Source organism: Lagopus muta, chromosome 7 (assembly GCF_023343835.1).
Source record: "Lagopus muta isolate bLagMut1 chromosome 7, bLagMut1 primary, whole genome shotgun sequence".
Taxonomy (NCBI): Eukaryota; Metazoa; Chordata; class Aves; order Galliformes; family Phasianidae; genus Lagopus; species Lagopus muta.
Genome location: NC_064439.1, coordinates 31,315,447 through 31,336,357, shown reverse-complemented (window position 1 = coordinate 31,336,357; position 20,911 = coordinate 31,315,447). Strand labels below are relative to the sequence as shown.

Here is a 20,911-nt window from a genome sequence, read left to right as displayed (position 1 = left end):
TGCCTTTGTCACCAATGTTGAAATACAAGTGACAGGAGCACTGAAGTACTTCCTCTCAGCACACTGGTAGAATGACAATTGTGACAACTAGGAAAAAAATTCCTATGAGAAATTTTAAAGGAACAGTATCCCCTTTCCCAGAGTGGTACTGGAACTTTACACTGAATCCAAATGATCACAAGTGAGGCATCCTGAGTGCAACTCCAAACTTCCTTCAGCCATTACTTGAAAGTGTTTTCTAGCTCCTGTTCACCAATAACACAAAGCAACTGCATCGCATTTTTTAATTCTGCCTCTCAGTTTTGGTTTGTTCTATAACCGAGTGGAAATGACCAACAGCTGGAGTAAAAGCAACAGTCACTTCCAGTCTACACTTACCCAAAATATGCAGAACTCATGTATGTTCCTTATTTAGCACCTGTATGCACAGGCAAAACCTCTGACTATTTGGTATTTTATCCCTCTATCCTCCCCTAGAACATCAGATATGAAAAATGATGATGTTTCATGACCTGCTCCGCTACCACAGAGAAACAGGAGGGAAAACAATCTTATCGAGAACCTTTCAGTCCAATGAAGTACTGACTCCACTTCAAATTCCTTCACCTCCAACTGTCTTGCAAGACAGGTAAGAACAAAATTCACACAGAAAAATGATTCCATTAGAAGTATTTGATACCCAATTGCTGTTACTAAAAAGTATTTTTCTAAGGGTTGTATTTTTCTGGCATATTCTTTTCTTTCCATTATAGCCTAATGCTATGGTCTGTCAGTTCTCTGGGAAACATGATTATAACTGAAAATATATTTTGTTGTGGTTTTAAGGTTCAAATATCTCTTGAAATAATTTTCATGAAGAATAAAAATGACATGTATATTGTATTTCCAATTTGGGAAAAAAAAATACATAAGGAGCGTATTTCACAAATGGATCACCAATGTTTATCGTATTCTTCTTTGATCTAGTCCTATTTTGAACTTTTTTTCTAGATTACAGATTGACCTAGAATTACTGAGATAAACTTTAAGATTAAAATTTAACGACAGGAAGCCTGCAGTTTGCTTTGGTAGTTATTAACATGTAATAAGAAAGTTTTTGGAACCACTGCATTATTATTTTATGGGCTAGTTAATCTGTTAGCTGGGGGTCAGCATGTGGCAGAATGCCCAGAGCTTTTAAATTTCTGGCAATCTGAATCTTCATGGTGCTCAGTACTAATGCCAAAATTATTCTGGGATCTGCACAGGCAACAAATTCAAGGGTTAGATTCAAGTCAGTGTTCTTTGACACGAGATTTTATCTTTGTTGTTAGAATATTTAGTTCTGAGTTTTCATGTAACACACAAAGTTCTGTTTTACTACTGCTGCTGACTTCTACTATTTTTTATGCTCTGAGAAAATTGAATTTCAGGTGCTGTTTAGTTTAGATTACCTCTAGTACAATTCCAGGGACTGAGCACTGCATTATACTCCTGCTGCATTCCTGTAGCACATCTTCCAGTTAATTTCATCCAGAATGAACCCACTTCACGTCTCCAAGCCAAGGCACTGCAAAATAGAGACCATCACAAGATTCATGTCAGAAGTGCACTCCTGATGCAAATTAAAAAGCCTGTGCCAATGGATCATATGTAAGCTCACACAGAATTGAGTCCAATTCTATTGCTCTAAGAAAACGCTTTCCACAGATCTGGAAGCTGTTGGCAACACACTTTCAGTTGTGTTGGCTTCATTTGCTGATCAAATCATTTACTGGCTTTACAGGCTCACAACACTTTATTCATACACTTTGGTTTGAGCTTCATACAGCAACAAGAAATTTGAAGGCAAAAATGCAACCTTTCTAAAATAAAAAGGTGCCTGCAAACAGATATTTTGATACCAGAACATTAACTTCTTTTTCTTTCTTCTGCCAGAACAAAAGAGCTAGAAAGCTATAAGTTGTCTGGCAGCATTCAGAATACATCTAGAATCATGGATTTCAGAAACAGAAAACCTGTATTAAGTCATTGGCTATATTGCTGAGATGCTGAATGAGCAGCACTTTGTTCACAGTATCTTCTATAAAAGTCAATCCATCTGAGGCTCCAACTGATATTTTCTGGGCAGAGACACTGTTTCTCTATGTCCTCAAAATCTTTAATATCACTGGATCAATATCAACTATAAATATTTCTTTATGAGAATGAGACTTGGAGACATTTTAAGCTTAACAGAGCCTTGTTTGGGCTGAATGAGCATCAGGCTCGGGGATCTGTATGCACAGTGCTTCATCCTACTGCTTACATAAAATGGCTGTTATGCTAATTAGTAACCTAGAGATAGCAGCCAACAGGGATGATTTATTAATGTTTCCAATGAGAGTGGTTTAATGAATACAAATACCACAGCCATGCAGATGGGACAGCGTCTGCCTGACTACTCTGAGAAAGTGAAAAGGAAGGTTTAGGAATAATGTAAGAAATGGATGCTGAAGTTCCTTCAGAAATTTAAGCTTTCTGATAATCCTCAGAACATCAGCTTTTTATTTTGGTTCATACTACAACACAAATGTATTGTCCCTTGCATAATGGCAGAATCATAGAATCACAGAATCATTAAGGTTGGAAAAGACCGCTGAAGTCATCTAATCCAAACACCAACCCATCCCCACCATGCCCACTGACCATGTTCCTCAGTGCCACATCTGTACTGTTCTCAAACATCTCCAGGACAGTGACTCCACCACCTCCTTGGGCAGCCTATTCCAATGCATCACCACTCTTTCTGACAAGGACTTTTTCCTGATGTCCAACCTGAACCTTCCCTGGCACGAAAGAGAAGCACTGGGTGGCAGCAGCATGGTGCTAACATCCAAGGATGAAACCAAATGACAGGATGGCACTGCTCTGCCAGATTACAGAGAACAAATCACCACACAACAGCAGCAGTGTCCATATCTCATATGTCACCATCTCTCCCCTAGAGTTACCTCAGATCTGTTTCGATACACAGGATTCTGCCAGGAAAATGCTGGGATCTAAATGCACTTGAAGAAGTTTGTTTGTTTGCTTGTTTTTGTAGCTATTTCTTTTTTCCTTCTTAAAAGTCAAAACTCACAACAAAAGTCAGGATTGTAAAGCTTGTTGAAATACAGCCACATAATAATGCGTCGATTTCTCTTTATATTTTAAAACATGCAGACTCGAGGTTATTATTCTACCTTTGAATCAATATAAGACTAGTCACACTTAGGAGAAACACCTGAAAAACACTGTAAGCCTGAATCCAGCCAGTACATGTAGAGTGTTGCTTCTCCCAGGTATAATTTAATCCAAACATTCGCCCCATCTGATTCCAAATTAATGATCAATATTCCCAAGGATTAATAAGATCTCTGCTTCTTTAACTGATATACCCTGCTCCATCAGAAATTGTACCCATGCACTTTCATCCGTGCCATACTTTGGAGCACATGGTAGAGAAGTTCAAGCTGGTTGGGAGCAAGTTGCAATATCTGTATGGTTCACCACATCCTGATTCACCATGTCCTGTGTTGTGGTAGCAGAGCAGTGGCTACCCCACAGGCAACAAATGTTTCCTGTCTGCAACCATATCCAAATGCTTCACTCACCCCTCTCTAGGGACTGAGATGTAAGACTCTCAAAAGCACAAACAGCAAGTTCTGAAATCAGTGGGAATTAAATGTTAAAGCTTCCATCTGTGTCCCTGTATATGTTCACTGTCTATATGCCACTCTGTAGTGCTTACTCATGGGACAGTGTAGGAATCTACATGCTGGAAGCTAAGGTTTTGTGAGATGTACATGCTGCATGTATCAGCTTCTTTCTCTTACTGATCAAAACATAATAGACTTGATTCAACCTTTATTGACAATTGCTAGTCATCACTGTACTTCTAGTGCCAGTTCATCACCCAAAATAAGACTGAGTAACTCAGAACCAAGAAAATAAAACCACATTTTTATTGTTGGAGCAACCATCACCATTGCTTCTGTAAAAGGATTATTTTGGGGTGTTCTTTCCTTCAGATATGAAGAGTTCAGGGAATCCCTTCATCACTGCAAGCTTTCTGGGGGAACAGAAAGGGAGCATGGAGGAATTGCTCTGCCTGTATTGCCAAAAGACCACAGATCACCATGCACACTTGTGAGAGGACATCCTCATTTTGGTAGTGATGTATTCCCTTGCCCAAGGTAAGCTCAACAAATACTTTTCACAGTCAAAATGTTGAAATAAAGGGATTTTAACAAGAATAGACACTTAACGGTTTAGAGAGCAATGTAGACTGAAACATGCAAATATGTGAATTCCAGAAAAAGAGCGTTTTAAATTTTCACCTTTTTCACAAAGCCTGAAATATTGATGTGTGAATATACTGGACCCACATTATCTCTGCAGAGTATTGTGCTGAAAAACTTAGAATTCCACATTTCCATAATTCCTTTGTTTTGTTTTGCCCATCTGTTGATAATGATTTACTCTTGACTGCTGTCCCAGACACCCTTCCTGACATTAAAAGTGTCTAGTGGCCTAATTTACACTAAAGTTCAGCATCCACAAATCCCATAGGCATAAAAAATAACAAGTAGATGCACAGCTTTTTCAGAAAGTGATCTGTCTTCATTAGACAACAGCTGAGGGGTTGAGCTCTGGGGTTTGTTTTCTGACTCAAGGTTCCTTCTCAAACTCTTGGCATACTTTGCTCTTTTGGTGCTAAACGATACAGCTTAGACTGAAAGCTGCCATTCCCCCATCATGATGCAGTCAGACCCCATTCAGCAGTGTAGCATCCCCTCTGTGCTGCCATGGCCCAGGATCAGATGAGTTCAGGGAGTCTGAGTTCTGAGTTCTGCCTCCTCTGGCCTTGCTCTGTCCAGGCCCTGTCCTTGACTCAAGGGCAGAACAGGAAACCTGATTTTTGCACAGAGGTTTCAGTGGAGATTATAGTAGTACCTATGGGTTGTGGCTTCTGGACTCATTGGACTACTCATTGGCTTCTGGACTTTGGACTTCACCTGGCACATAAAGAGCCTACTAGCTTAGGGCTGGCAGAAAATGAAAGCACATAGTAGCACTTTCCACACCAAGTCATAAACCCCACTCTTCCCTAACAGATCAGACCCCAACCCAGTGCTTTCTGCCTACACTTCAGCTTAGACACAGGGCCCTGTTGACACCACACCTACACATACTCACAGTCTCTTTGGTCCCACATGGAATTTGAGTCTAGCTCTTCCTTTCTCGCTTCCTGACCTCAGCCTTAGCCTTAGCCCAGAAATCTCTGTTGGCCCAGATAAGCTGACTATTGCATCTGTCTGGGAAAAAATGTAAACAGGCACTCCAAGGGGCCCAGCCTCAAATGCAGTTCATCACCTTGCCAGCCAAATTCCAATCCCAGCTCTGGCCCTAACCCAGCGTACCTGCTAGCAAATGTAAAATAACCAGCTGGTCCTTACTTGAGTCAGGCCTTCAGCACTACCTGGTAACCCAACTGTAAGTTAGGGTCATTGTCCCTTACGATATTTAAGCCCACTTGTATCCTAGATAACCCTGTCTAGACCTCTAAAAAGCCTCTAGCTAGAAGGAAGAACAGTTTCTTAATACAATATATGATTCAATGCTCTCACAGCTGAAATTCTGTTTCTCTTTGAGATAGACACACAGTGTATCTTTCCCTCTTCTTCAAGTGGTTCAGAACATATGGGTGTGAAACCAGATCCCACAGCTCCTACTGAGTGTTGGGGCACATGGTCAGGGGCTGTAAGAGCCAAGCTTTCAGAGATGGAAATACTCAGATTCTCAGGAACTTCAGAGTCAAGCATAGGTGCTCAACACCACTCAAAATCTATGCCTGCAGTACTCGAATTTTGAAACCATCAGAGGATTTCTAAACAGGTAGCATCTATGAGTTTTTATATTCTCTGAGGAATCTAGACAAATCCAGATCAATTGTTTCAGATATTTAGAAGAATACAGGGAATAAGCATTTTGCATTTACATTTTCTCTTTTCACAGAGGCCTTCCTATTGAGCAGTACTATGATGTCACCCTGCTGAGAAAAAGTGATGTGCGTATGAATGATGATCTGTAAGTTTAAACTATGCTGCTCAGCTTGTGAATTTAGTGTACATAACAGCAAATTGAATATTCATTCCACTCTGCTGATATACACATGTGATATGAAATACACATATAAGACATGAAAACTAAAAGGACACATTCTGTAAAAAGGGACTAGCTTGTAACAAGGAGAGCAGCTGGAACAGAAATTCAGAAGGCAGCATTGGGCCCCTTCTTTTTAGCTCTCTTCAACAAGGTTCTCTGAGTTTGTTTTACATGTTGGCCTTATTTATCAACCTGTAACACTCAAAAATACCAGCCTTTCTGCTAGCTGGAATTCAGATTAAACTGAATTAACTGCAGTAACCATGACGCCGTGTGTATATATAGAGACATAGTAGATATGGAGCTGGACTTCTGCAATACAACATTTTGCCACTTGATGGCACCAGCAAAACATATAAATTTGATCAAACAACTGCAATTTTAGATTAAACTAATTTAAAAATGTAAACTTATCAAAAGCAGATAATGAAAAATGTTACACCTCTCACATCGATTTTAGTAGGTGAGCATAACAGAAACCTGAAAATAATTCTGCAATGATTTTTCTCAGTTATCTTTCCAGGGCTGTGAGGGGTATTGTTTGACCCTGTTTAGCCTCCCTGCACATGAGTTACCTGCTGCCCATTTTGTGTAGACTTAAAACACTCCAGAAAAGCAGGAGAGCTTACTGTGAACAGGCCACAGAGCTACACAAGGAAAGCTGCCACCCTGCCCTTGTAGCTCACTGCTGTCTGCAAGCTCCTCTTTTTATTGCCCCATTACAGGACAAGAAGAGGTGAACTTGGTTACCACAGGAGTGCACTGCTTTTTATTGGGACAGACTACGGCCTTCCGCCAGCACTGTGCACATTAACTATATCAGCTGTGCTGCTTTTGCATAATTTGATTACAGCCACAAGGAAGCAGCAAGCTTTCCTGCACACTTCTTCCTACACGTCACCTAGGAACTAAATAGCAAGAACTGGCCAATGCACTTCTGTGACATAATGGAGTATTTAAAAGCTTTTTTTGAAACCAACCAATCTTGTAGAAAGTTAGCAGAGCTCAGTCCATATACATGCTGTGCACACATCTCAAGTTTCAGATGTACAATTGATGCTGAACCAGGATCACCCACTCTTTAACACCAATCACTTCCACAGATTTCTGCTTCTCTTATGTTGCATAGTCAAGGCAGTTGATTTGGTTTTATTTCCTGACGCGTCCCCAAGAAAACTCCCATCAACTGCAATGGAATAATACCAGGAAACAATGAGCCAATTATGACCTGCTGGTCTTGCTATGTGACATCTGTATTGGTGTCCCTGAAACAGCAGAAGCACTGGTAGGTTACAGAGAACAATTAAAAATTGTCCTCTGGGTAAGGTGGGAGTGTTTTCAGTATTTCCAAGGCTGGCCAGTCTGAAGTACACGTTGGTAAATGATGCCCAGGGACTCAGTAATTTGTTCACTTCACAGCAAGAGATGTCCTCATATCAGTTCCTCACCACAGTGGATCATCCACATATTCAGGCTAAGACAGAGATCATAGCACATTTCTGGGCATTTGCTTCCTTCAGAGAAAGTAATCAGGGACTGCTCTGACTGTACGGCCTCGTGCTGTCTACATAACGAGGAAGGAGGTGGTAAATAAGCATGCATTAGACTCTGCCCCCACACATACTGGAATGTGCATAACCTTGGATACAACCTTATTTGATCATTAGCACTGATGTACTTTCTCCACTATTTTGAACCCACATCTTCATCTGAAACATGCCAGATCTCTAAGAATATGTTACAGTTTACACTTTGTCCTAGTTAGAGCAGTTTTTTTTCCTTTAAGGTTATATTCTCTCTGTCTTTTAAAGACTTAATACATCCTTTAAAATGAAAAATGAAACATATGCCAAACAATTCTACCATGTTCAAAGTTCAAGGTCTTTCAGAGCAAACAGTCTTTCTACTGTCAGAGACTATTAAGCAGTGACAGCCATATGGAATGTTTCCTGAAAAATGCTCACTGAGTGCTGCTCTGCAGGTCTACCTGGGAGCTGTTAATACACAGTTTATTTACCTTATAGCCCTGTGAGGGCTCCTCTGAGCCATTAATGTCTTTTGTGGAAAATGAATTACCAGGCATCTGCAGTAACTCTGTACAATTTCATGAGAGGACTCTGCCTTTGCCTTAAGTTCGCACACTGCAGATCCTTGTACAGTTTTGTATTAGAATGAATCACTTTGTATAGATGTATTTGTTGCAAGTGCATTAGCTCCTGTGCCCTCACAGACAAATGTAATGGAGAACAGTAGCTGCCTCCTTCCACCTAAAGGTGTTCGTAATCCTCAAGTTTACATCAAATGCCCGGAAAGGCCTTGAAAAACAGCCTTGAGCCATTGCTAAGAACCTTAGTAACACACACGCACACACACACACAGACTGTGGATTGAACATACAGGAACAGATAACACATTAGGGGACAACAACATCTTGTGCAATACCGGTGGATTTTGGTCTACTAGAAGTCAAGTGGAAGCCTCTCAGACTCAAGTCTGGAAAAATTACTATAACATTCTTCCTTTCCTGTTGGAGCTCCACCTTTCTATATCACCATTCAGGATGAGTGGTTCCAGACCTGATAATCCAGTTTGAAAATTAAAAATATAAGGAACACTCTAAAATATTTCCCACCTTTGAATGTGTAAAGCCTTCCTTGATGCTAGAACAAAGCTTCTCTACATCACGGTACACATGGAATTGCAGCTATCCTTATTTTATTGTTCTTCCTTACGTTCATATATTACAATGAAGTGTTCTACAAAGGAATTTAAATATTTGTGCAATGATGAAGCCCACAGCAGACTTATTCTCCTTACACAGTGAATGCAACGAAGAACGTAACAATTCACATCGTAACATAACGTGAATGGAGAATAAACACTAACAATTTTCCTGCATGCCTAAAGCACCAAACAATTTTGTTCTAATTGTAGAAATGGAAAACTATTTGTGGAAACCTCTAAGGATTGCTTTTCTGTAAGGGTGGCTATTTTTGTAAAGGCTTTCATGTACCAAGACAGGTCATTATAACAGTATACGAATGGTTTTCAAAATCCAACACGTTGTGAAAGTGCTGCTGCCTTCATAGGATCACACATGAAAAGGAAAGCAGATCTTTCATTCAACTTAGCTGAGGTGTGAGTTATGCTGGTATGGTAATTTCTGAGACATAATACATCATGGTCAGTCCCACAGAATCCCAGAACAGATTTTGCAGTGCAGCACGAATGCTGCACACTGCATCAGAATAACACATGAATAAAACTGATACAGCACTTGGAAGTTTATTTTCACAGTAACCATTACAGAGAGGGGAAAAACTGAGCAAGGGTCTGTATTTAACATCTTTAGGCAATAGTGTGTTTCCTCTTTGTTCCTGTGCAACATCTCTTTTTATGGAGATTAGATCAGGGATGAAGCTATCACCTCCTGCTTGGGAATGAGTCCAAGACATCTCCTCACTGAGAAACACGAGGGGGTTTGGCCAATTTTTGAGCTTCAGGTGAACCATTTTTATTTTTTACTAGTTGATCTGTCAGGTAATGTTCTTTCAGACATTTTCCTATGTTTTTGTTATATCAAACAGTACTATTAAGCAAATTAATTATTTTTTTAACCTTAGCCATTTTTCTGGCTTGGTACAATCACCAAAAGACTCCTCGCTAGACTCAGTGATTAAATTCTTGCCCTTAAAATTTAATGTTTTCCTTTAATTAGATTTTAAAAAATTATTTGAAGCATAAAATAAAGTCTCCAAGGTAAAATATAAGTAGTTTATCAGTATGGAATTAATAAGTGCCTTCCCTGCAAATATAAAAGGATAAGTTTTCTGATTAGCATTACTGATTTGGTTTTACTGATACTGCTTTCGGTCGTTAATTAATAAAGGATTTATTATGCAGGAGTGTAAATATATTACGCAGGTTTTTTTCCTCACTTCTTTTAAAAAGACATTTTTCAGACCACTTGTTCCAGGCACCATTTCTAACTCCCAGCAATACCAGGCATTTATCATGGAATAAGTGATATCAGTAAGAATATTGTATGCACTGCTTACACATAGTTCTGTCTTTAATATATATTGTTTGCACAGATCCAGATAAAATGTGGAAGGTGCAAATGAACATGAGTCATTTCAACTAACTCATTATTTTTCTTTTTTTACACAGACTTTGTAAGCCACCAAGCAGTTTGGCTAAGTAAGTATATTTCAGCTATTCTGCACCTTGTCTCTTCCTTAATGAAATAAAAAGGCCTTTCTGCCATAATTGTGCAGTGAAAGTCCCTTGGCAGGAAAGCTACTCAACAACAAGCTCTCTTTCAAATGAAGCATTTAGCGATGTGTTCAGCAGGTTAGCTGTGTTTGCCAGGCACACCCACTCTCCTAACAATACCTGTCTTGCTGACTAGCCTATGGTCTAATTGGGTTTTCTTGGCTGTGCTGTTCATGGCCTTTTTACCTGATGTGATGTAAGGAGTTTGAGAGCATCTACCACGAACATTTAAAGGTCTAAGGTATGTATAAAGTGAATTCGTGAGAGAGAAGCCTACGAAGAGCTCAACTTTATAAGACAATTTGTTACTTCATGATACATAGTCTGGGCAATGAATTTTGCTCCCATCTGAGATCAGGTCTTTGCTTTCAGCAGCAACTGGGAGATGGCATTTGCTCTCAGTGAGCTGCTGCATGCAGTTGTGGTAGAGCTTAGAAGAATCCAAATGGGGTGCTAGTCTCTCCTACTGGAATAAAGTACAGCTTTCATTTTCCTCAGAAGATTCCTATTATTTCAGGATTTAAAATACTTTTTGACTAGTCTATCATGAAAAACTGAAAGCTGAAAAGAACAGCCACAGCAGCATGGGAACTCTGTGAAGTCTTGGTTCTCAGAATCTCATAAAACTTTCCAGCTCAGCTTCATCTTTCTTACTACCAGAAATAAGTGCCTGCTTATATATGAATTTTGACTTCATACACACAAACTCAGTTACTATTAATTTCAATTTCAGCTCTGTGAGAATCAGAAGTTCACATTCCCTTCCCTTAAGCCATATAAAAGTAAATATGACTTGGTATGACTGATTATAAACAAAAGCTGTGGTTCTTTTCTTGCTAAGGAAAGATACAGGCAATAGAAAAGATACTTCTCATTTCTACTTTCTTCAAGCGACTAATGGGAATGTTCTTCGTGCAACACTATATTAAAAGCAAGATTTGCAAGAACCACTGTTTGTATTTGATTTCTTAATGCTAATAAATAGTTGGCTACCAGAGCCACAGAGGTTAGCTGCAGATCTAGCAATGGAACAAAGTGTCCCGGTTTTACATCAATAGCAACCAGGATACCTGGTCCATTAATAACAAGAAATCCTTCTGTAAATATTAATTTATGTCAGTCCCTCTCGTCTTCTTCAGGACAGATATCTTCCAGTATCAAAGCACTAGCACTGGAGCTCTTTTTCACTGAGCCCCAGGTTTACTTACAGTAATTACACATGAAGGGCTGCACAGAGAACAGAGTTACTGCCACAGGAAACCACACCCACAGTTAATCATGTCTAGAGGTACAATAGTCTCCTGTACAGCATGGAAGTGTAAAGAATTGAATTCACTGAGTTTTGTCCTCTCTTCTGCTTTGTATCTTGGCCTCTTTTACAGCTCTGTGTGAACGAGTGGCATGAACGTTTGCTTTAGATACTGCAATTGCATCTGAAATCCTTCCCTGTTCCCTTCTAAGGTCAAAATTTCTCAGTCAAGGTTGCACTTGTGAATGGCAGATGAGATTGCTTCTGTTGTGTTGAGTGTTCTTCACTTGTTACTCCCCCACTTCTCTTCACACTGCTCCTCTGGAAAACCTTGCTTTACTTAACCCTTTCACCTTTTGGAGCCTGCAGGAAATCCTTTTCTTCTCACAAGTTCTTCGGTCATTTCAAATTTTCCTTGTGGGCACCTGTCTCTGCAGAGCAGTCCTGCCCTGCATCCCATTGAGACCAAAGTAAATTCCCAAATTTTACGATATTCAATACTGTTTGTGATAGACTCACAAGAATTGTTATGTCTGAAAAATTTATTTGTAGATAACTGTAGCTAATAAGAAGGCTATGGTGAAAGAAGCAAATATTTTATTTGCATTTGGGGTCTGACAGAGGCATCCCAGTTGACTGGGTTCCATCTTTAAGCATCAGAAAGAAACTGCTGAAAACAGTAGATACTACACTTCAGCACTGGACAACTGTGCTTTGGGCTGAGGAGTGATGGTAGTCCATGTACCCAGTTCTGCAAGTTGCAAAGACAGACTGAATGGCTCTCTTTTATAACAGCAGACAACATAGGAGCAAGGCAAGGGAATGATGACTGTGAAATCATTATAGGGTACAAGCAAGGGGGGGATTAAAGAACAAAGACGTCACCTCTGCTTTTTTACTTCTCTCCTAGTTCTTGCAAGCTGCTATATTTAATGCTAAAACTCTGTGAAATGTGAAATAATTCTTTCTTTCTGTTCTTCTCCTGCCAACTGAAACCAATTCAAGACCGCTGAGCCTGCCGTTTCCCACCTCTCATCCCTACCAGACACACATCTCTAGGTATGCCATGTTCCCGGACTTCAAATCACCTGGGGATCGAGACACTGGAACTGATGCAAGCTGTCGCCAGCCTTTTCATTCTGATATCTCCTGCAAGGCTTTTGAAGTGGTTGTTCTAAGGAGTACCAGAGGTAAGACGGTTTTGTGTTGGTTGATCACATATTCAAGAATCTTATTTAGAACTCTGCTTAAGTCTCATGACTCTTTTCTAATGAAGCTTAACGGAGCCAGGATCTGAGAACACAGGTGGTCGAGTTGAGCTTCTTGTGTGCTGATGCAGTCTCCATGGGGAATACCTCAGCTCTGAGAGTGATGAGTTAACCTCTGTTTCATGTAAAGACTTTGTAGCCTCAGAAGCTAACAGAACCATTAAAATTAATGTTAATCTCCATGAAAGCAAGACGTATCATCCAGCAAATCTGATGGCTTTTGGTAGGTAAATAGTTCTTCACGGTCTGAGGGAACAGCAGATGGAAACAGATGGAAAAAATCCATCAGAGGGTTCAAAAACTAGCAATTTCTGGGCAAAAGCCATGCCTGTGCCATATCTTGGCTGAGGACAATGAGTACTAAATGATTAAAATCTTTTATCGCTACAGAAATGATACAATGAAGACTAGAATGCCAAAGTAACTTATTGTTTAAGGAACACAGTGTAAGCCATCATGATGTGCCAGCATTTTGTCCTGAAAGTGGTTTAAATAATACATTGGATGAAAAGGGAAAGATAACCTTGCTCTTGTTCTGCTGCTTTTTTTTGTTGTTTTTTTTTTCTTTTTTTTTCCGGGGGCAGCCTACTACATCAGGACTTTGACAGGTACTTTCTTTCGGATGACTTCCCAGACTACTTGAATGAACTGATGAGCAATACTTGGCAGCTGTTGACCACACAGACTCAGGGGAAAGATGGGACAGAAGAAAGCCACCACCTCTCTGTTCTATGGCTCTCTGCAATGGTTTTGGCAATAGCTGTGTGAAACAGAAGCAGCACACACTGGCATGGATAAGAAGCTTTTCTATACAGTAAAGGCTGATAATGTTAAGTAACAGGTCAATTTGCATTAATTAGTTGCCATTCCCAGTCATTGAACTGTACACTGAACTGAACTGGGAACTGCCATTCCCAGAACTGTACACTTACGTATATTATTGTGTATACCTTTTTTTGGGGGGGGGGGAGTTGGGGGGGAGAGAGGGGCAGAGCCGTGCTTATTTACCCAAATCAAAAATTTCTCCATAGAATATTAATGCCAGGAGTGGCTTTTATTAGTAACTTTTCACTGATCATTGTTCAGTTTTAGAAATGCTAATCACACATGTGGAGGTGGACTTAACAAAGTCTATTTTTGCACAACAGGAGGATCACTGGAGGCCAAGATCTATTTCCAGAAAAGCTAAGTAGGTTCAGAATTACTAGCTAAGGGAACAGGTACTGCTGGCACCTAAGAAACACTTTAATTTAATTTGCTGTTCCCCCCATTTGATATGACTTTCTCTCACATCAGAATGCAAGTGAGAGTTTGATAACTTCCAGAAAGATAGCTCATTAAATACATGAGCTGATCTAACCCTGCTACAGAAAAGTGGTTCTGTCTGCAAATCCGTGAAGTCTCTCTATCTAGGTAGAAAAGACATTAGAGGTGGCTCCAGAAAAAACATCTGCAATCAGCACAACTGTCTACAGTGTGAGCAAACATCTACAGATTAAAATGCAGATCCATCTGTCATTCTGACCAATGGTGTTACTATTGCAGGTAACCCATACAGGCACGAAGTTGTCAGCATTCCCTTTGATTCCCTGAAGGAGGCTTTGTGCTGTAGAAGACAGCACGCATGCTTGCAAGTATGTCATTCATAGAGCAAAGAGAAGAATGTCTTTTTCTTTTTCCCTTTTAAATCAAATTTCCATATATCCTTCATGAAGGAAGAAATGTTACATAGGGAGGTACAGTACTGTTCCAAATACTTTCAGGTCATTAACTGAGCATCACAATGAGGAAGAGCGCAAGGCTTTCACCCACCTCAGCAACATATAAAGATCAGCAGCTAGCTGGTTGTCTTGTGACTGAAGTCCTTCAAGTGTTGACTAATTCTCATAGGTTCTAGCTTTACAGAACCTAGCGTTACAGCTTTGGAGATAAGAACAAGATCTAATAGTAGATGATGATGACACATTCAGGGTTGCAGGAGGTGGGGGGAGCCTTTGGATCAGAGAATAAGATTACACTTTGCAGTCCTTAAGAGAAATAGGTCTGAGCAGTAGTTTTTGTTCCTCCATACCTTTACAAAAGTCCTGTCAGCATACTGACAGGGTGTTATACAGACTGTATTTTCACATCCTGAAGGACGTGACATCTTTTTCTGAATGGACTCCAATCTTGCTTTCCTCAGCTATAATGATGGGGACTATCCTGATCCATGAAACAGAAGAGTGAAATTCTTTGTGAATGATTGTGTTTCTAGTATTCTTCAGCCCGGTTAAACAGTGGTTCTCTTCCTAGAGGGATGTAGCCTGAAGTTTGTTGACAGATAAAAGTCATGATGAATGTAGAAAAAGGTAGTGGTAAACAACGAAAGCTGTAGACAAGGTCTTTGTAGACACAGTCTTAGGGATGCAAAAGGGGAAATTCAAAGTGGCAGTCCATTTTCAGGCAGGCTGTTATTGTGACTACTAAATAAAGCTCATATGGCTTGCAATGTTCTGCCTTCGTGTGAGTTGAAGAGATGTTGATTCCAAGTTCTTTGAACAGAATTCAGCTGAGTCATGTGTCTGTTAAATGTTCCCACTTCAGTCATAATACTGGAAAAAAGATTTGCTTTAGAATTTCTAAACAGATTATGTTGGGGCGGGTGGGATATTTTAAAGCTTTAAAACATCTTATCCACACTTTTGGTATATACCTTACCTATTTCTTCTTATCCTTTAGCTTCCTAAATTCTCTGAAGAAAAGGATCAAATATACTATCCAACTCCATCAAAAATTGTGGCTCCTAATTCCACTTTTAGAGAGTTAGAACATAAGGTCTCTTCAAGAACAACCAATATACTACAAAACATTGAAAGAGCTCAGTGGATCACAACATACAATCGAAACTTCACAGGTAAGCATTTTGTTGTTGTTGCTAATTTACTTGGGATAGCAATTAAAGGCCACAAGATGTTATCCCCTAGTTCTCTCAAAGATACTCACTTTTTGTAATTTAGCAACCAAGGTCACATAAACTGTAAATGATCTGATGTTTTTCAGAGAGACTGAGCACTAATTCTCATTTTCCTAACTAATAAAAAATGCATGACAGTAAAATATGTCTCCATTAAGGAAGAGGTCCTATGAATCCCCTTATCCTGGATGATTACTACATGAAAGCAGTTGGCAGATTAACTGGAGAACTCGGTACAGATGTGGAACTTGTAAGTACAGCATTTACTAAGAATCAGATGCTTTCCCCGCTATTAATATCGACAAGAGTATTATCAGATCCAACTGTAAGAACAAAGCATTCCCTTTCACACCACTTAAATGCAAGGCAAGACTCATTCTAAAAGAAAGGCAAAAGTTCAGTATACAAAATCCTTCCTGACATAGCTGCTTGTTAGAACATTTGTGACAGGTTAGTGACTTGTTCAGGGCTTGGGGTGCTGGTGTCGGGTTATTGTGATCATCTGCTTATTTTTTATCTTATTTAAAGTTGCTACCAACTCAAAAGGCTTTTTGCTTGGGAAATACAAGTAACAGCCTACATAAAAGGAGTTGGCAGCTCTCTAAATGGTGCGGTCTTGCAAAAACTGAAATACACTTGCTAGACATTAAGCTGGTGTTAATCGGCACAGCTGCACTGAACTCATCAGCTTAATGACTTTATTGCCCGTTGCTTTATTTGGTAAGTGATCTACTACCATTGCAGACTGTTGTGTCCTTGCTAATTATACCAGTTTAAGTCTGGAAGAGTTTCTGTGATTCATCCTCCTTCATTTATGCAAGTGGTTTGCCCTTCTTCCCTAATGGTGCATCCGTAATATTACCAAATTGCATTTTAATGCAAATACTTACTTTAAAGAATATACAAGCTCAACTGGAAAACTCTATCCTTATTACCTTCAGCAGTGTTTGTATTTAGTGTGACCTGTAGGAAAGTAAAAAGACACTGCAAACAAAGCATGACATGATACACAGGAATAGTAAATTAAGTTGAGCTGCTTCTTGCTAATGCATCCTTACCTGTAATGGCTTAAGCCCTGTCAGTGTCACCTGCACACTGTCATGCCCAGTACATACACAGGTGTAATTGATTGGAACTAAGCAAGTCTGCAGGTAGAACAGGTTCCTGCTCACACTTTCACAGTATTGCTGGTTTTGCAGCACTTGCAGTTTCAGACTTCTCTGCCTGTAATGCCTGCAGATATGACTGCACAGTTACACAAGAAGTAAAGAAGTCAAATGCAGTGGGTTTTTTTTTTTGTTTTTTTTTTTTTTTTACTTACAGTCCAAAAATGGTCCTGGGTAGAAAGACCCCAAACTGTCATGCTTTTTACTACTGGATTTTATATATATATATATATATATATATATATATATATATATATATATACATATATATATTTTTTTTTTAAATCCAAGAAATGAAATCTCCTTCAAAAGGGTATTTACTAGTTGTTGATAACTGAATCACTGCATCTGAAATGGAAACACCGTCTGGCTTTTTCTCTAACATGATGAAGAAACAAATGTTTTGCTTTGTGACTATGAACACTTCAAAGAACCATTTCAATAGCTCATCTCTGGAAATGAAAATCCAAAGTCGCAGCTTACATCAATTCAAAACAGAGCAGTTTTATTGCCCTCTGTCTTCCAAAGTGTGATTGGTAGAAACCTACCTTGTGCCATGCTGATTTATCTAAAAAACATTATCCTATTTCAAAGATGCATACACTAAATATCAAACACTCAGAATGTTCAGCATGGAAACTGCTGATGTCCACTCCCTGGGAACATGACACAAAGGTGTTTTGTTATACAATGTGGCTTTGAGTTCGTTACTATCTGAAGCTTCAACACAATAATTGACAAATACGTGGTAACAGTATTCAAGCAGTGGGTAAAACTGTGGTTGAGAGAGCTAAAAAGCTGCCTGCCAGCCAACATCCTCAGTCCCACTACCAACACTTCCCCCAGAAAGTTAAAAATGTGCTACTGCAAGTCACTGTTCATGTTACAGAACTACTTACAAAACCAAAAATTGGAAGACAATTGCTTATAGAGAAACAGAGATGAAGGCACAAGACCTTTATAACCCTTTGTTAAAGGGGTTAAGGGGTGTTAAAGCAGAATATTTTGTCTTTTCCAAAGCAAAAAGACCAACTCCAACCCACCTAAGCAGCAGGGCCGTTACAGATGCTTGGGCTGTTTCCCTTTGTCAGCATGTGTTTTGCATACAGAGTGAAGAAGTGGCCAAGAGTGCTGTGGCCCTCACAGCAGGCATGTTACAGCAAGCCCCCTGTTACAGGCATCAGGCTTCCCTCATGTCCCACAGTGTGGGGCGGGAAAGACAGACCCTGAAATAATTTCGCTAGTCACAGACAGTGGTTACACCAATTGCTGCTAAAATGCTCAGATTACAGTGTTAATTCTGTTCCTTCTTTCCTTAGAAAGAAACATTCATGTCTAGTCTCTCACAAGTGAGGCCGCTTAGAGGGCGCACGGCGCGTTTACTGCAAGGCCGACATCGCTGTGAATCTGTTCTGCAGGAACAGCACTGCTGCCACGAGCGGGCCAAACCGCCTCAGGTAGCCCACCAAAAAAACCACCATCTGGATGCAGGGCTGCCAATAAGCACATTTCAGAACATCATTAATAGAAAGCAAGCGGAAGCACTGTACCAGGGGCAGTTTTCAGGAAGGCCGGAACTTCAGTCCCTTCCAGAGTCTGCGCATTCTCTTTCCTGTGAAGATTTAAAGCCCAAACATTTGGACCAACATACAATATGGGCAAACCCACTTAGTAAGACAGTCTTGCCGCAGGATGGAAACAGGGAGGAAAACAAAATTGTATTGCACAAGCTCTGGAACCAAGAAGCAAGTGAGCATGCATGGAGACCAGAGGACAGACTAGGAGAGGTGGCACTGCCAGAGTGGGTCCCTGGCTCTGAGGTTGCTTGGCGCCAAACAGTGCTGCTAGAGCTGCAGGATTCCTTCTCAAAGACAGCAGCACAAAAATGTTTTCATGATTCTATCAACGGAGAGACAAAAGACCTCAGAGATAACATTAATAAGGGAAGGAGACATGAATTCTATGGTTTCAATGCTTTTTATTTCCATAACTGACACATTCATTGGTATTTTAAAAATAGTAACAAATAAAGAAGCACTTCAATACAACCTGCCTATTCTTTTGTGCTGCTTGTGGCAAAGATGGAGTTTATTTTCTTCATAGTGCCTTGTATGGTGCTATGCTTTGGATTTGTGATGAGAACAGTGTTGACAATGTGCCAGTGTTTTAGCTGTTTCTGTGTAGTGCTTAGACGGAATCAAGGACATTTCTGCAAGTGAGCAAGCTGGCAATGTGCAAGTTGATGGGAGGAGACACGGCCAGCACAGCTACCCCTAATGGACCAAGGGAATATTCCACACCATGTGTCATCATGTTCAGCAATAACAGCTTGGGGGAAAAGGAGGAAAGGGGTACATTCAGACTTGTGCTGTGTCTTCCCAAGAAACCACTATATGCAATGAAGTTCTGCTCTCATGGAAATGGCTGAACATCTGCCTATTGGTGGAAAATAGTGAATTAATTTTGCTTTGCTTGCTTGTGCAGCTTTTGTTTGACCTATTAAATAGTATTTGTCTCAACCCATGAGTTTTTTCACTATTGCCTTTCTGAAAGTGAATGAGCAGCTGTATTGCTTGGCTGTCTACCAGGGTTAAATCACAACACTTCATTTTGGTGCCCAGAACAAGGGTCAAAGGGTTCAAGATAATGACAGATTGCAGTATGCTAGACTAAATGTATAGCTCTTATAGCTATTTATCTGCTAATTGGCAGGCTCCTGTGCTGGACACAGGGCCTGCTTACCAGAAGGAATCAGATTCTCAGACAACGCTCAAGGATATTTTATTCTTCTTTTAACTGTAGCTTTCCAGTAAACTGTATCAGACTCCACAACAGCATGAGACTAAGATTAAACTTTCAGTCCTTTGTACACCTGAAACTTCTCATAGCAGGATAGCCTTTCTCTCTCCCTTAGTGCCACACAACTGCATCAACAGCTCTACAAAATTCACAAAATAGGAAGAGTAGATACAAAAAGAGATTTAAGTTCTGCTTTATCTGCTGAGATCAAATCCTTCAATAGCTACTTTGCACCCTTGGGTACATAAAATACTTTTACGTACATACCCAAATGTTATCTTCATAGCTTAGGTATATGATAATACAGCAACAATTCTTTTTAATATCTTTACTCTTTAATATCTTCATCAGTGACAATGACAGTGGGGTCCAGTGCATCCTCGGCACGTTTGCAGATAACACCAAACTGTGAGGTGTGGCTGACACACCAGAGGGACAGGATGCCATTCAGAGAGACCTAGACAGGCTCGAGCAGTGGGCCCAGGTGAACCTCATGATGTTCAACAAACCCAACTGCAAGGTCTTGTACCTGGGCCAAGGCAACCCCCGCTACCAATACCAATACAAGCTGGGTGATGAAAGGATTGAGTGCAGCCCTACCGAAAAAAGACCTGAGGGTAATGGTGGATGGCATCTGGACATGAGCCAGCAATGTGACTTTGCAGCCCAGATGGCCAACTGGGCTGCATCAAATGGGCATGGCCAGCAGGGTGAGAGAGGAGATCATATCTGTCTGCTCTGTGCTGGTGAGACCTCACCTGGAGTACTGTGTTCAGATGTGGAGCTCTTAGTACAAGAGAAACATAGATCTGTTGGAGCATGTCCAGACAAGGGCCACAAAACCGACCCAAGGGATGGAACACCTCCCCTACGAGGACAGGCTGAAAAAGCTGGGGCTGTTCAGCCTTCAGAAGAGAAGGCTCCGAGATGACATGATAGAGGCCTTTCAGTATCTGAAGAGGAGCTACAGGAAAAAAGGGGACAGACTCTTCAGCAGTGTTTGTGGTGACAGAACGAGGGGAAATGGTTTCAA

The 20,911-nt window shown here is 40.3% G+C and overlaps 1 protein-coding gene and 1 long non-coding RNA gene across 4 annotated transcripts in view; one reads left to right on the top strand and one right to left on the bottom strand.

Moving 5' to 3' along the window:
* LOC125695714 (uncharacterized) overlaps positions 1-20,911 on the bottom strand; it is a 195,299-nt gene that overhangs the window by 171,468 nt on the left and 2,920 nt on the right. For all 3 annotated transcript variants that reach the window (XR_007378043.1, XR_007378042.1, XR_007378041.1), the window contains exon 2: positions 1,434-1,549. This is a non-coding gene — a long non-coding RNA (uncharacterized LOC125695714). The remainder of the gene's footprint in view (positions 1-1,433; positions 1,550-20,911) is intronic.
* C7H7orf31 (chromosome 7 C7orf31 homolog) lies at positions 210-19,805 on the top strand. Its single transcript, XM_048950556.1, has 9 exons — positions 210-628; positions 4,032-4,196; positions 6,019-6,090; positions 10,339-10,368; positions 12,698-12,882; positions 14,506-14,596; positions 15,753-15,853; positions 16,072-16,163; positions 18,399-19,805. Exons 1-9 carry the CDS (start codon positions 495-497, stop codon positions 19,071-19,073), a joined length of 1,545 nt encoding a protein of 514 aa, XP_048806513.1. The 5' UTR covers positions 210-494; the 3' UTR covers positions 19,074-19,805.